This window comes from Cygnus atratus, chromosome 3 (genome assembly GCF_013377495.2).
Source record: "Cygnus atratus isolate AKBS03 ecotype Queensland, Australia chromosome 3, CAtr_DNAZoo_HiC_assembly, whole genome shotgun sequence".
NCBI lineage: Eukaryota > Metazoa > Chordata > Aves > Anseriformes > Anatidae > Cygnus > Cygnus atratus.
Genome location: NC_066364.1, coordinates 97940721 through 97957895, shown reverse-complemented (window position 1 = coordinate 97957895; position 17175 = coordinate 97940721). Strand labels below are relative to the sequence as shown.

Sequence of the window (17175 nt, the reverse complement as noted above, 5' to 3'; positions counted from 1 at the left end):
TTAGGTTTGGAGCTAACAAGTGATGACCTATTGAAGGGAAAGGGATCAATGAACAAGTACAAATCCCTGTGGTACTCAGCCCTCTTTTTAATATACACCAATTCACTACTCATTTCTGATTTATTTTTTTTTCTTTACAAGTCAGCTTTTCAAACTCCTCCTATTTCTGGCTGCATAACTTTGCATTCTGTATTACACATACATAAAGAGCAGGATAATTGTGTACAAGTATATTTTTTGCTCAAGCAATTCAGCAAGCAGTGGGCGTTCACATATGTGTAAATGTGTATGTTTGAGCACTCATCCATACTAACATTTTTGGTTCGTCAGTGGCTAGATCTGTGTGCAAGTAATCAGAAGACAGGTTGAGACACGGTAAGGAAACCTGTCCCATCTGCAAAATTGAATCCATCATGTGCTGTCAACAGAGATTTAGCTCATAAAGAGCTTGAATCTTGCAGTGTGCTAGTGTCTTAAAGGTCGTGCTGTTAAAGCAAATTTTACAGATGAAGCCATTTCGCATCACAGTATTACACCCGTTATTTAAATGTCTAACAGAGAAACAAACAAAAAATGCAGCTGTCCAAAATCATTACCGTCTAATCTGTAGCTCAATGACCACTGCTAAAACCTAGGTGACTGGGAGTCTTTCTGCAACCAGCCTTACATGTCAGTTATACTGTCTGTTTTTTTCTGCCAGCTCAGGTTCTTGTGTCCAAGCAGAGCATTGTAGTTGACACAATTTCTTTTCTCTGAAGAACAGAGGGAGCAGATGTCCTCTGAGTTTTGCTTCTCTGACTACTCAGGGGATCTGAGAAAGCATGGAGAGCAGGTGGGAAAAGTAGCATGTGCAAAAATATCTCTGAACCCAGCAAGTCACTCAACAAAATGCATAGAAGGGAAGCCATCAGATTCCCTAAGATATATACATAGATATATATATATATATATTTATCACAGGCATTTTAATTTTAATCTATTAAACCTGAAATGAGAATATCTGTGGGTCTTTTGGCATTGACAGCATTCTGTAAGTCCATGAAAACAAAAGGCTCTGCCCACTGGATTTCAGTTTATGACCTTCCAGACAAGGGCTTGGATTATAATATGACTCTAGAACTGCCCTATTCAGCAACTAGAAAATGCTGCAGTTTGCATAGGGAGGGTACAAATGAGCTCTGTTCCCATCGTGGCACTTTATTTCCTGAGCCTGGATAGATTCTCATAAGAAAAAGGATTTACATCCCAGCAGCATTCAACACCCACGGACCCTGACATATTTAGCAAGAGGTACAGTGATTCAGCACACAGAGGATGGATTAAAAATAGTGTCAATGTGGCTAAATTGCCTCCACTGCATCTCTAAACACTGACAATTTCGAAGCAGCCACATAAGATACTTGAAAACAACCCCTGCAACTGCAATTACATGTCCATAAGCAAAGGTCATGAGGCATCCTTCAGACATGAACGCAACAAGGAAAAAGCCAACAAAAAGCCAACAATAGTCAGACAAAAGAGCTTGATTGTGCAGGTAGTTACTGAAAAAAACCATGCTTCCTATTCTATACATTGTGACTTTAAAGATAAATAGTGAAAAAAAAAGGAGGAGATGCGCAGAGAAAGCTCAGTGGCATCACTGTGCCCCAGGTTATCATATAATGGATACAGAAGAGCTCAAATATAGAGACTGATTCTAATTCCACTATCCGCAGTCAATGTCTGCTCTGGGATAAAAGATCCATAATCAATACAGAAGGAAAACTGGACAGTGCCTCTCATACTTGAACAGCTGATCAAGAAATAATTCATCCCTGAGCAAAGCTTACCCTTGTGAGTCTGCCAAGGTCAGTGTCACTTTGGGTTATCACTTGCTCTAAGTGCTGGCTAAGTTAAAACTGCCTAGAGCAAGCTTTAAACTTACATACCCGACTTCTTTGACAAAATGTCTGTGTCTTACTTTATCTAAGTTTGCAGTCCCCTGATAATGCAAGGCACGTTCTTCCCCTGTATTCCTTTTTCTCTGCCCTTTATCTGAGCCCTCTTTGGCTCCAATAAATCTTCTATATGTAGCAGAATGAGGTTTGATTATGGGGAACAGACTAGTATCACTCAATTCATATTCACCATTATATGCCTTTTTTAGGAAATAATTCAAATTAGAATTGAATACATTTTTTGTTTGTTTGTTTCCCCAGTAAAAGGTTTCTGTATGTGCTGTTTTCCACTGTGATTAAAAAAATAAAATAAAAAAATTTCTTTACTTTCATGTACATGCATGCAGAAATCTCCTTATCAAATATGCTGCATAACCACTACGAGCTACTATCAAAGACCTAAAACCCATGTAATTTGTTTTTGCTTTGGTCATCCTATTAGCAAGTATCTGAAAGGCAGCAGCATGTTGCTTGTCCATCCCATACCTCAGACTAGCTCAGGATTTGTATCCTCCTCAGGTAGTAAAGTTAGTTGTCTACTCACACTGATGAAGAGAAATCTCTGCACACAGCTCTGAGCTCCCTGTTCATTAGCAAAGGAAGTGTGAGCTTAAAGAAAAACTTCCAAAGACGTCTGTAGTGCTGACTGTGAAGGACCTACAGGCATCTAGAGTACTTTACCCAAGAAGAACTCTCATTAGACTAGAAAGAAAAAAACTTCAGCGTGGGACTCAGTGAGCATCTTTTACACCTTGCTTTAGAAAAGGAAAGGGTGATGCTGTCTGAAAATAATTGAGTGTAAATTACAAAGGCATTTTTCAAATTTTGTTTCTCTGAAAGTCTATAGATTTTAAGTGTACATAAGTGCCTAAACCAATTCTAAAGCAGTTCCTAGCCCCCAAAGTCATTTAATTTTTTTCTCTTCCAAATCTGATAGCACCTTCACTCATCTTTACTTAGAAACTCAAGGTTAGCTTTGCTTGGGTGCAACAGTGGATTTTAATGAGCGGTTCATTTCCCAGGTAAGCCTAGTAGGAACAGAGAGCCCACACAACCTGCTGATCTGTGCCATGCTGTATGAAGCCAGTAACAAAAGCTTTCAGAATCAGTGTAATTTTCCAAGCTGAGTCTGGATCAGTTATCACACAGGAAAATATAATTTTTTCTTTATTGTGTCATCATCTCCAAAATATTTACCCATGAAAAATATTCTTTAAAAATAAAACAGCTAGCATTCTGAATGGAAATGTTTTGACTAGCACGAAACCCATCCAAAGACTTCTCTGTTGTTGTTTCAGTTACATCAGTTACCTTCTTTCGTTTGACTGTTTCTAGCAACCATTCATGTTCCAAAGTTGCAGTCCTCAGAAATACTAAGCAAGGATCCCTACCACACAAGAGCAGCAGAGAGACATTCTCTCAAGGAGTGAGGCTATTATGAAAAGAGACAGAACAGATGCATAGCATCTTGCAGTAGTCTGATTAAAAACAGAAGCAGGAAGGTTAAACCTCTCAGTAAGATCAGATTGTTTGACAAAAGACACAACTGGTATGGAAAGATGAACCTTTGCTCCATTATCTCCCCTTCAGAGCTAAAAATAATAGTGAGTCATGCCAGCAGCAATGTTGCTATTTAGCTTTACAAATTCAGGTCATTAGGCTTATACGCACAGAATCATTCTCTTCCTACTACACACAAAATGTTATTAAGAACACAAGCACTAGTAAGTAGGCACCTACCTATTCTTGGTTTCAAATCTCAACATGATAGTTCAGGAATAAACAAAAATAACCCAGTCAAGCCCAATAAGAGAGTCAAGACTAAAATTACCATTACCATTGTTGGGAAGGAAAAGGAAGCTATATATAACCTTCCAAGTAGCATATCCCTTAATCCCTCTTTTTTCCTTTTTGTTTCCTTTCCCCATTTGCTACAGACAACCTGTCTTTTTTACTTTCTTTTTCTTTTTCTGTCTGTTTTTGGTATTAGAGATCAAGTTAAAATAGTTATCAAGTGTTTGTAAAGAATTTTTAAAAAACTAGCCGATCTAGACAGATAGACCAGATAATCTGTAGAAGGCTGCACACGAGCCAAATTATAAAAGAAGCATATTAAACATTTTTAAAGTGCCTTATAACTTCCCAGAAGTATCTCCCAGAAAAGGCAACTGTCCAACTGTTCATTTTATTTTCAGGTAAGCACTTTTGAAAGTGGGTCAGAGAAGGAGATAACTCTGTACTAATGAGACTCTCAAGGAGGAGGACAGGAATGAGTTGTCTTCAGAGTGCCTGAAGAAAGAATTCTTGACCTCCCAGCTTGCTGTGAACTAGCTTCATAAATGAGAAGTGCAGGATTTTTTTTTTTTTTTTTTGGGGGTGGGGGGAATAATCCTTCTACTAGTATATACAAGAGCTGTCTGAAGTTGAAGCCAGCATATCCCTCCCAGCTTGTGGCCTTTTCACATCCCAGTTAGGTCCACTTACTAAGCATTGGGACAGGAAGATTTCATCCACATGCCCATCAGTGGAAAAATATACCAAATGGGAACATGGACATGGACTCTGAACATGGTGCCAAGACAGACAGCCTTACCAGGAGTACACAAAGGAAGTACCTGAACTTCCCAACTCGGTTGGGAGAACTGCCCATCTAGGTCAGACAGATGCCTCTGAACTCTGTACTCTTTTATTTGAGAACAGTTTCATAAGGCCAAATCTCTTCACCTCATACAACCTCTACTGACCCCTACCTCTTCAATTGTCATGGTCAAGTTTAGGAGACAAAGTTGAAGATCCAAATTTGCCCTTGTGGGTACTGGAAGTGATGCTGGCTGATCAGAGCCCTCTAGGACTGAAGTACTGCTTCTGAGTGAGAAAGGAAATTCACCGGAGAAATGGAAAAATGATGAATAGGAAAATCCCCATGTCAGCCTATTTCCAAAGAAGTTCAGATCAGGGAAACAACAGCAAATGGTATATCCAAGCTAGCAGATAGCAGCGTTGTGTTACTATCCATGGTAAGCTGCCATCCTCTATGGCTTCTGAAATTCTGCTGCAGCTCCCTGTGCTGCTTTAGTTTTGTAGATTTTAGAACAGAATCACTTGACTGCAGAGACAGAAAAAAATCAGCATATGGAAACGAATATTTTCTAACAACATCTATGTAGATACAGTAGCAAAGGATGTTTTTTTTCCTCTAATAAAACAACCAAAGAATTAAACTGAGATTAAGTATGTCAAAAAGTGACCATAAACATCAAGTGTTAAGGTGACTACACAGTTGTAACTGGAGGCTCTTATGTTGTTTCCTTGGAAAATAATAATTTTCGGACTTCAAATCAGACTTGTAACTATTTCCTCTGAAACTCTGCATTTTTAAATCACCATTTTAAAGAGGCCAGGAAGGCAAATGCAATGAGTCATTTACCTGAGATGTTAATGCACTGCAACAAAATCTTATTAGCTGACATAATCCCGAGCTCCTTTAAATGAGTGTTGCCTTACATTTTTATAATTTAATAATGCTGACATTCTAAAAGAATGTTTTAAATACATTTTTTTCAGTCTGCTTTCTCAAGTGAGGTCCCCATAAACTTAGCCTGGCTGACATACCAGCTTTCTGAACTGCATAGATCTATTTCCTCTATGTACAAGGTCTCACGGAGAGCCTTTGGGAAGAACCAAAAAAAAACTTTCACACATGCTGAACCCAGAGTTGAAAAATATGCCCATTAGTAGCATCTAGGAAAGACACCTCACATCACATTAAGGGTACTTCAAAAAGGCATTTTCACCCTGTTTTTGACAAAATCCCTCTCCCCACAGTGAATGTGATTTATCTTATGGATTTCTCTTTGAAACGGAATATATTTGAGGAATGAAGAACCCCTCCTTTACTATTGCTGTATATAAAATAAAAATAAAATAGAATCTAAATACACTCAGCTCTATTCTGTTCTCCATTCAGTATCACCTTTGCACACAAATGGAAGCACTAAAGGCAACATTCATCTATTTTCCAGTATGAAAACAAACCTTGTAAGAAGAAGCATAAGAACCTTGAAATGACTGTCAGTGAGAATAGCGTGTTTTTACAATTCATTGCTTTTTTTTTCCGTTTGTTTGTTTGAGTTTCTTACTCATATCCAGCATATATGCATGCATCTAGCTAGCTATCTGCATGTATGATTAATATGGGCACACTTAAGTGCATTAATGCACAGGTGTATAAAAAGACAGTTCTGTGCCCTCCCTTTATAACCAGATCCTCCTTCTGGTCTGTGTCCTTTCCTGAAATTACTTCCACTGCACTTTGTACAGGCAGCGTGCAGTAGTGTCCTCCACAGTGACTCAGTTTCAAGGAAATCACAGATATGATGGAGCTGCACTTCAGCTGCTCACATTTTGCCATAATTTGCATATTCTGTTTGGTGAATACTTTCACTGGGATTTTCACTTTGTACTAAGGTATCCAGGCTTCTTTGAATCAGACTGACTTTGACAAAACGAGTAGTAGAGAGTATCCCTCTTGTGCTGGGTCCTGAGATAAACGCAGTGGATAAGGGCAACAGTGGCATAGGCTATCAGCAGTGAATGTCTCTGCTGTATTTGAAAGATGGACTCTTCCATCTGGACAATCATTTCTGAGTGCCATTCTTCAAAAAGAGAAGGGGCTAAAGCTTGAAACAACAACCCTATTTTTTGGGACATGAGTCATATAGGTAGAGGAAGAGGGAGAGCTTTCAAGTGTGGGTATTATACTGCTACAGGTACCTGAATGTTGCCAGAGGACCAGACTAGAGCAGAATAATTTGTATAGGGGTATAAAAGATGTAAAAAAAAAAAAAAAAAAAAAAAAGGCGTAGTCATTATAAGGTGTGTAAATTAAGGATTTTGTTGTTTCAGATAAATCTGCATGCTTAATGCTTCCAGAAAGAAGTAGGACTGCAAATGACTGCACCTCTGGGATAGCTATAGCCAGGTACAGGAGGAGTGCTGTGCTGCCACCGCATCATGCACTCCAACTCACCCATGTAACTCCAGGTGCTATTAACTCTAGTTACATATAGCAAAAAGATCTTCCATGCATCTTTCCTGGCCTCAGAGAAGAACTTTATGCCTCACAGAAGAGAGCAAAAAAGGCGTGCAAAAAGGGGAGTGTGTACTTGTAAGAGACAGCAATGGGAAGGACTGCCTAGGGTGGTTATCTCTGAAGCTAAGGGGAATATAGAGCAGGAGTCAGTGTTGTGGTTGTAGCTGTCTTGTGCTCCTTCAAAACAGCTGTAGCACTGTACTTTCTGGGGTCCTGGAGAATCCTTGAGAAGAGAGAAGGATGTTTTGCATTTTACAAGACCAAGAAAAAAGTCTGTGTATTCTCATTTTTACCATTACTCATAATAGCATCATTTTATCTTAATTCCTTCAAGATTACTGCAAAGCTAGTAATCATAATCAAGCTATTTTATAAGTCCAATTTACAGGAGACGAAATTATTTATTATTTATTTACAGTTCTAAGTGGGTCATTTGAGTTTTCTCCGAGTAAAATAACGTTTAAAAAATATCCCTAAAACATCAACTATTTGTCTAAGTGGAGACAAACAATAAATAATGTGTACATTGGTCTAATGTCCCCGAAGATAACAGGCTTTGCAAATAGGCATTTTTAATGAGATCCCCAAGTTTTATTTCTAATTCTTTCCACATGTGACTTTGGAAAATCCTTGCAATTTCTTCCAAAACTGCAAGGCAAACCTGACCTTTTTGATAGCTGCTGCCAAGATTTCTGATCTAATATTAAATATAAGCTTAGCTGTGACCTTAACTAAACCAGAAAAATTTAAGTTAAACCATGAAGAATCACACTGTCTCTTTCTGTGTTGGCAGCAATATATGAATGTATGTAGGGCACGTGCAACCATACCTTAGCTGTCAGACTGTTAACTAACATCTAGCTTTTCAGAGACATTTTGCTGGGTAGGAGCAGTCAGGATTCTTCCAGTCCTGAGCCAGGGAAGTGGTAGCATCACTCAGGATGGCCAAGGACACAGCAGTAGCACACTTGAACTGACAGGGAGCACACTGGAGGAAGCAGCACTTAGGAATTCCACATGAGAGACCAAAATCCCTAGAGTATCCCAGACAGTGAGGATATAAATGTGGGTCCTGTTCTGGGTTGGAGGATGATCTACAAGTTCTTCTGAGGTCTTTTCCAGTCCTATATCTGTGACTCTCCTCTCAAGCCTATTGTCCTACCTCCAGAAACACAGAAAGAACATTTTTGTGCCATAGTTTTTGTTTGTTTGTTCATTTCTTTGTTTGTTTTTAACTGTATTGCATTCACAGGTGCTAATGACAAAAGTGAGAACAGAACACAACTTTACTGGTTTCTACATCTGAGCATCTTCTCCTCTTTCCCAGCATGTACGAGAACTTTTCTCTTGAATCTCTCCAGTCTCCTGACAGATCAACAACTTTACGTGCTGCCATTGTGCAGTACCAAAAAAAAGATCTGAAGGCTTTGTGCTTTCAAAGACTCTCTCTTCTCTTCACTGTATTCTCCAGGTCTCAGGAATGGGAGTCCAGCAAAATAACAATTCCCTTGATTCGCGGTTGTGCTGTGTTCTTTTTTTTTTTTTTCTTTAGCAGAGTAAAAAAATTTATTTTAGGACACTATCTCATGATCCTGTTGATAAACCAACTTCCATATAATCTAACCATTTGTAACCTAACCTATTTTCTTCTTCAGTCTATTGTAAGCCCTGTCTCCTCTTTTCATTTCCCAAGCAAACCTAACCTTTTTTAAGATTTTGTGAATTTTTACTAAGTGCAGAACTTGGCTTTGCACAGCTCTGCTGCACCCTTAGCCCTGGTGTGCTTCTCATCTCTATGTTTCACACAGCTTCACTGCCCGCAGTAAGCAAATTAAACAGAGAGGAACCAGTCGCTATCTCTATTTCATCCTTTTATGTTCTTAACATTACAACTTCTGTTTTCATGAGCAAGCAGTTGTTATCTGAACTTATATTTTACAGTGTCCCGTTATATATCCACTGATTTCTAAACTGCAATGGGTAGTATAAGACAACAGCACTCATGCCACAGTCTGCACAAAGTTTCATAGTCATGCAGAGCTCTTCTCCTCTCTAACTACTGAAGTATGGTAGAATTATTTTAAAAGTGCATGTAACAAACTTTTCTGATGTTGTGCTTTCATGTAAACTATTATCATGAACCACATGGCTGAGCAAAGCAGAAATATCATTCCTATTAATATGTGCTGTTCACTCTGAGAAAACGTGTGATACAACTTTTCAGTGCTGAACCCTAACTTATAACATTTTCTTTTTTTTTATCATTCAGGAGAATGATAAAAGGAGATTCAGGTTTTCAGCGTCTGGAAAAACGCCCTGTGCTATCTCAGACATAAAGGAGTAAGGCAAATAAACTACTCTGGAGAAGCTTCCTCTGTGATTTGCTTAAGTAGCAATTTACGTGAATAGGAAATCTGCTGCTCATTTTAGTTATAGGAGAATCACAACCCAAAATTCCTACTATGAAGGCTGTATCATACAAATGTAGATTAGGAATTTCCCCATGTTCTATTTACAGAACAGAATGCTGGACTAAGATCCAGAGGATTTCTTCTCAGTCTATGGAAAGAATTGTTCCTTACATGAAATGTCTTTAAGTCATTGAATCTTTCTAACGAGCAGAAGAGCAACCTGTAGTGGGTGCTATACAGTTTGAAAGTTGATATGAGAAGCCAAGAGGATGCATGATTCAAGGGTGACCCAACAAGAGCATTGTACCAGCAGGTGCTCAGTCTGCACAGATGGCATCAACAACTTCTTCCACTGTCCTCAATACACGGAGAAATAAATAATTCAGTTTGGGCAAATCACACAGGCAACCTTGCCATTGGGAGTGTAAGACTGTCAGAAGGTGCAAGTGTGTACATTGAAAATTGCCACTGTGCACAGCTCCACTGTGAAATCGAGTAGATGTACCACTTGGAATATGTTTCATTATGTTCTGCTTGTGCGACATCAAAGAAAGTAGCTGAGAGGAAGATGTAAAACCAAGTGAAGAGAGATTTTTTTTTTACAGTTAAACTGCTGGATTTGGTATATGTACCTTCTGCCTCCTTAATATGTAAGCAAAGCTAATTTTTACACTTACTGAACTGAATTGTACACACTACACCACTTTATCCCTTGAACTCATTTTCTGACCAGTTTATGTTAACCTGCAAATGCAGCTCATGGTTTTTCGATTTTTTTTTTTATATAAGCACTTGCATATACCAAATATGAATTGGACAATGCTTTATTTTCCTTTTCATACCTGAATCCTCACTGAAATGCACAGCATGAGTGCAAAGTTTTCTTCTTTGAATACTGTGTATTTCTTTGTAAAATAGTGAATTTCACTCAGAGGTAGATAACATTTGGGGAAAAAAATAGAGCATGTGATCCAAGCCATAGGAAAAAAAAATCCATAAAAAGCTCTAAAATTAAAAAAAGAGAGAGAGAGATAACATCTTCCTAATGTTTTTAAGACTATTTAATTAGGAACCCATACAACAAAAAAATCTCAAATATTACATAACTTTTCACTGTGGTGAACTACTTTAGTTTATATTTTGCTAAAATTCATATTTTCCCTCCTGTCACATTTTCTTTGTGAGGTTCTTCAACTGTCTCATAACATTTCAGTGAAATAAATTGCTTATCTACTTTACAGATGATAAAATGAAGCAAGGAGTAATTAACTCATTCTTCTAAAGTTGTAATCATCCATAATACAGAGATCAAAGATACTCTGGTGTGATTCTGGAAACAAGAGAGCAAAATGGTGAGGCGAAGCTAACTTCAGTCTCCTAATCCTACAGTAAATCAGGGACAAACCTCCTTATAGCAAGCTGCTAATAAACTGTTTTTGAGATTTGTCTATCAAATATGCCCACCTCTTGCAAGGTTGCAGGTGGGAGGATGTGCCCCTATGACAGATGACGAGCTCTTGTGCTAAGGTGTGGCTGGCCTTGCCACTTGGATACAAAATGGACACAAAATGGAACTGAAATGTCAACTTGAGTCTGCAAAGAGGGGAAGAGAAGTTGCGTGGGATCTAGGACTTGAACTGAGATGATGTGGCAACGTGAGAAATTTGTTCCTTGCAAAATATCCAGCTCCTCCAATAAGTTGGATGTTAAAAACAATGCTGCAAAGTATCTGATGATTTTGCAAAATGTGCAGGCAATTCTAGGCTGAAATGTCTATTTTGCTTGACAAGTGAAGCAGACACATTAAGAAGGAGTGAGTAAAATACACTAACTACAGACTTAGTGTATCAGGAAACATTCCGACTTCTCAGAAAACAGTCTTTATAATGTGAAAAGTTTATGTAAAGAAGTAACAGGGAATCTTTGGGTGGTTTCTGCTGCTGAAAGCAACTGCAGATAGACAAAAAGTTAGCCCTAGTTTGGGTCTGCCTCATTACCGCACAGAAAACATGTCTTACCCCAAGGAAACAAGCACTCCACCCATAGAAACCTGAGGGATATGGTTTTGGTAGCCACTACATCCAAAGGCAGGCATAACCAAGACTTCAATGCAATGCAATAAAATCACAAAGCTATAAAAATTCAGCTTTGGTCCAGAAAAAAACACGGGCAGCATATCTCATGGTGATGTGGGTCAGCAAGACTGGGTCTGAATGAAGTATGATGCAGATGTAAGAAAAGTTTGAAGAAACTGGAGACATTCAGTCTGCAGCAGAAGACCGAACATGAAAGGCAAACACAAAGCTGAGAAGAAGCAGCTACACAGAATGTCTGCTGTGAAAATCTTTTTGAGAATGAGATTAAACAAACATCTGTCCAGAAGAGCAGTATTATGCCTGACCCTGCTTGAGGCAAGCTGATAAGACCAGGTAATAGCCCAAGGCCCCATTCAAGCCTACAGACACGCAGCCCTGAGCCTCTCCATGGAGCCATGCATAGGACCAATATTGCAGAAGAACAAATATTGCCCAACTGACCAAGGAAAGCGAAACAGGAATGTGCCCAGGAGACAAACCAGGGACAATGACAAAATTCCAAGGCCACATAACAAACCACAAAGCCAGAAGCTTCCTGAACTTTTTTCTCATTTTCCTTTTAGATTTTTTCCCCTGCCATTTTAATTTAATTCCAGGAATCTGAAATAAAGGTATATAAAGGAATCTGATATATTCTTGCAGCTATTTTCTCAACACCACAGTAAACTCTGCACGTGGCTTAAAACTCCAAAATAACTTGTCATCAGCTCCATCCATTCATCTGTTCTGTTTTTCCTGTTATTAGCCTTCCTACCTTGATCCTTCTTATTTTCTTTCTTTTTTTTTTCTTTCACTACTGAATTATAGCAAAAAGCAAGATAAACAAAGATGATTAGATGAAAGCTGCAAGCTGAAGTATGAGAGATTTACTTTATCCTTGGTGTCAGCAGAGTTAAATACATGAGGGAGGAATGAGGTATATTGACATCTGAAAGGTTTGTTCATTTGAGTTCACTTCTATAGCAAATTTTCTGCTAGATCCACTTTTGAGAACATCAGAATGTAATAAACAGAGTTATTCTCTGTAGGGTTATTGACAAGAAAAAAAAAGGAGTCATAAGTGGTATTGATTTGGGGTGAAATGGTAGAATGTGACAATCAATAGGGCTTAGTCAGACAGAAAATAGAAGGAGTCACACAAGTCATGATGGGATTATTACAGGAATGAAATTCTGATATCAAATAAAGAAGGGAGGAAGCTATAAATGAAATCCAAAATATAAGCAGCAGATGGATTTACAGAAAAATATTAGCTATTCATTTTCATTTTTAATATGAGATGCTTCTTATTTTAGCATCCTGTCAATGCTGTTTTTCTAAAGCTTTTGAAATAAATTCTTTCCACCTCCATAGTATTTTCATTAGATGTCATCAAATCTCTTTTCAAATCTCTGAGAGAAGTACTATTATCCTTATTTAACAGATAATGAGAAGATATAAAGAGAAATTTGGGGCTATATTTTCCAAAGTAGTCAGTAACGCTGTGTGCCTCCCATCTAGATACACAAATCTATAAAATGCAAGTCTGAGAGAAACAAAATTTGCAAAGGTCCTGGGAAACCACAACTTTGGTTGATGACAACAGCTGCTTAGTTCTCAAACTCTGGGTCACAGACTGAGGACTCAAAAGCTGAGCCTTCACAGGGAGCTATGTAAGCACAGTAAGCTTCCTCACAGATAAAACACTGCATAAAATAGGAGGAATCCTAATGTGCAGTCCTCTGTTCTAATTACAAAGCTCATTATTTCACCACCCAAGTGATTCAAGATGAAAAAAACCTATCAACCATATATCAACCACATGAAAGATCTATACATTTACAGGTATTTATATAGTGCATAACTTCCCAGTACAACCACACTAGAAAATAATAGCAGTAGTAACTTAGAAAGAGAAATAAATCTTTTTCACCAGTTATTTTAATCATGCTCAAGTGTTCGGTGTATTACCTTTTCCTAGACTCTGGACAATATTTTTTTTTTTCTTGAATGAGCCTAAAATGCCTTATAAATGTAATTTGATAGAGAATTAGCTACATTGCCAAGGTGAAAGGCATCAGTACTAATGTCAATCAACATCACAGAAGAATGTATTGCAGGCTGTGAAGAAAACTACTACATTCAAGGGAAACATAAACTGTATTTTGAAGAACCTCTTGCACCGATCAGCTAAATAAATGCTCACAATGAAACTGTAGTATATACATGGCTTTGGGGAGGAGGGGATCCTTGGGCCAGTCTCTTTTTTTATGAATGGAGCCGTAAAAAGGAAGCTAGAGAAGGACAGAAGCTCACCTGACTACAATTGCAAGGAATGCACAAGAATGTCATCACCATGCTGAAATGCGAGCTGCCCAGGAAACCAAGGGTAACGCAGTTGCAGAAAATGCCATTGATTTCTAAAGAGGGATTATCAGATACTGCAACAGTTTAAAAGCTTATTTAGCTGGAATCACATTTGCAGCCATGGGATTTCTATTGGAAAATGTCATTACAGTCTTGAGAAAGAAAATTATGACTGAATCACCTCAGGAGTGGGATGGACAAGATGACCTCTTGAGGTCCTCTTCAGCAGTATTTCAGCAATTCCATGTTCAGTGGCAGAAAACACATGTGGACTGGAGCTGCTTGGGCTCAGGCATTCAAGTTGGAAAATTTTGGCATATGCCTTTGGCATGAGAATAAGCCCGTGCAATTTTTATATTGATCTCTGCCTGCCATTGGTGATGTGATTCAATCACGAAATGGCTTATTTCCCCGATACAAAAACGTAATGCCATGCCGGAGTAGAAATAGGAAGCTGCTCTCCTTATCACAGCTAAGTTCATTTTACGGCAGAGCAGTCTACTTTAAGACTTTTCCAGCAATCCAGATCTAATTATGGAATCAGTTTCAAGCAATTTTGTAATTAAATGTACCTGCTCAAAATATCTCAGAAGCTCAACAATTTAAAACGACTGCGTGCAAATGTAATTAAAATGAAAAAGGCCAGATAAGAATTGGCCCTTCCTCCACGAGGAGAGCGCTGAAGGACATTCCAATCGCTCAGTTTTTAGACCCAAATCTCCTGCTTCATCCCCGGATTTCTGCTTTTCCCAGCCGCACGGGGATCTGCCCCGCGAGTGATCGAAAAGATGTCCGAGTGGGACCGGGCTGGGGGAAGGCTCTTTGGTTTTTAATTAAAAAAAAAAAAAAAAAAGGCAAAAAACAGAAGGTGCTGTTTCAAAACCGTGCCGTACCCCCCTCCCGCCACCTCTCCCTAGCAGGCACCGGGCTGAGGCTGCGGTCCCCAGCGAGATGCTCGGCGGCCGGGGGCGAGGCTTTGGGGGGGGGGGGGGAACCCCTCTTCGCTCCCCTCGGAGGGCGCCGGGCGCAAGGGGAGGAAGTTTCCCCGCTCCCCCCTCCGCCGGGCCGGGGCTTCGGGGAGGCTCCGCGGGGCAGGGGGTGCGGAGGAGGGGGCCGGGGCCGGGGCCGCCGCCGCTCACTCACCGCCCGCCGCCGGCCCGGGGCCGAGGCTCAGCGCCAGCTGCAGCCACAGCGCCGCGGCCAGCGCCCGCCGCCTGGCCGCCGGGAGGGCGCCGCCGCCGCTCGCCTGCTTCCCATGGCACATCTTCTGCCCGCCACGGGCATCCGGGGCGCCGCCGCCTGCAACGAAGAGAGCCGCGCCGGCTTTGCCGCTGCCCGGGGCTGCGCGCCGGCTCTCCGCGGGGCGCCCCCGCCGCCGCCGCCTCCGCCGCCTCCGCTCCCCGCGCGGCGCCTTGCGGCGGCCCCCGCACCGCCCCCCCCCCCCCCCCCCAGGGGGCGCGCACCCGGCCCCCGCCGCCGCTGTACCTGCGGGGCACCTGGGACAGACACACGGACGGACGGACGGACGCGCGGCGGCACACGCGCGGCTCGCCCTACCTGGGAGGGGGGCGGCGGGGAGCCGCAGCGCCCACCTGCCCGGCCCGCCCGGCCGCGGCCGCGGGGAGCCAGCCCTGCTGCGCTGCGGGACCGGCCGCCGCGCACACGCATGGCAGCCGCGGGCAGGGCTGCGGCGAGGGGGACCCGCCAGGGGGAACCCCGGGGCTGGGGCTGCGCCAAGTTGGCCGGGCTCCGGCCGGGGCTGCCGCTAAAGGGGGGTCCGGAGCGGGAGGCTCCGAGGGGGAGGCTTTAGGAGCGCGTTTCTCCCTCCCCGAGCTTCACCGGGGAGGCACCAGGCGGGGGGCGAGACAAGGCTTAGCACCGATCCCGGTGCCGCATCCTTCCCGGCTCCTGGGAGCGAGGGGGTGTAGCACGGAGCGCGCTCCCCCATCAGCTGCCCGGCCAGGCCTGCCGGCTGAAGCGATTTGCCTGTTAGGAAGCTGGATTTAGTCAATCTGGGAAATTCACGGCCGTGAGCCAGTCTCACGGCTTGAGCAGCCGCGGCGCAGCTCTGTTTCCTGGCGCCACCTGCAGCGTGCAGAGCTCGGGGTATTTCCCCGTCACCGGCTGCTGGTGGAGCGAGAACAGCTCGGCCGGGTGTTGCAGAGCCGCCCTCGTAGCCGCGGAGGTGACATTTCTGAAGCAGGAGAAGGTGTGTGGCAAAGTCTTGGACAGGTCTGTGAGGGCTGAGCAGGACGGGGCAGTGACCAGCGTGAACGTGTTTGCTCCCAGGTGTGCAAAGTGCACTGTGCAAGCAGGACACGAGGGGTAGGAACCCGGGAACGAGGTTTTGTTACACGTTTGTGAAAAAGCACAGCAAAGCAAGGCCAAATCCAAAGATAGATGGGCTCCTACCAACAGTCATATATGGACATGGTATATCCTGATGCTTTTAGGTTAATATGCTATACTGGTAAAAATATGCATCGGGCTGGAGTCGCATTTAAGAATTTCAACTACCTGATGCTGTCTCCTCCACGCTCAATGTTAAAGTAGTTCAAGAGGGATTTTTGCTCAAATCAGTGTGCATCATGTATTGGTTCAAAGAGCACTGCAAGACGTGTAGTTCTTTATCTCTTTACTCTCCCCTGGAGAGAAGGGGCGTCTCATAGGGCAATACAGGTCTTCCATCAAGAAAGGAAATGTTGCAGATTTTCAGCTAAAAAGCTGTTTTATCACTTTGCTGCTCCTTTTGAACTGGAAAATTTGGAAACTCTAGAACCTTTTCACTCAAGTACAATTTCCTGACCAGGTGAACCTTCACCTTCCCAGCCAGCCCAAAGAGGTTGGTAATAGGTCTCATGAGCTGAGCAAATACAGCACAGGCACAATTACGTGATGGAGATACTTCTTCTGAGCCAGTAAGCTGTTGGCTACTACAAGTGGTAGCATAGAGCAATAATACAGCAATTTCTATTACCTGTAATAGAGAGGTCTTTATTTTTATGTTACAGATTTGATAGCTTTAATTTTAGAAGTCAAAGTAACAAAAGATAATATCCCTCACAAGTTAGCCTTGCTCTTGTTTTGCACTGATTAAACCACAAAGCTTTCAATGTGGGTTGGGGCATTACACCCAGATACATACAGGCCTTGCAAGGAGGAAAAGGCGGATGAAATAATGCCTGTCGGTGCTTTCTCTGTGTCCATCATCCACCCTGTGTGATTGGGAGCACCACAGCTCCAACTAGTGAGAGAAAATCAATGCTCGCTTATGCAGAAACTCTTCTTCAAAG

The 17175-nt window shown here is 41.8% G+C and overlaps 1 protein-coding gene across 1 annotated transcript in view; it reads right to left on the bottom strand.

Annotated features, from left to right (window-relative positions):
* The window catches only part of SUSD4 (sushi domain containing 4), a 69325-nt gene extending 54179 nt beyond the window's left edge, over nucleotides 1-15146 (bottom strand). Inside the window, exon 1 of the mRNA XM_050709828.1 lies at nucleotides 15026-15146. Within this exon, the coding sequence (XP_050565785.1) occupies nucleotides 15026-15146 (121 nt within the window). The remainder of the gene's footprint in view (nucleotides 1-15025) is intronic.
* Between the last annotated feature and the right edge of the window lie 2029 nt (nucleotides 15147-17175).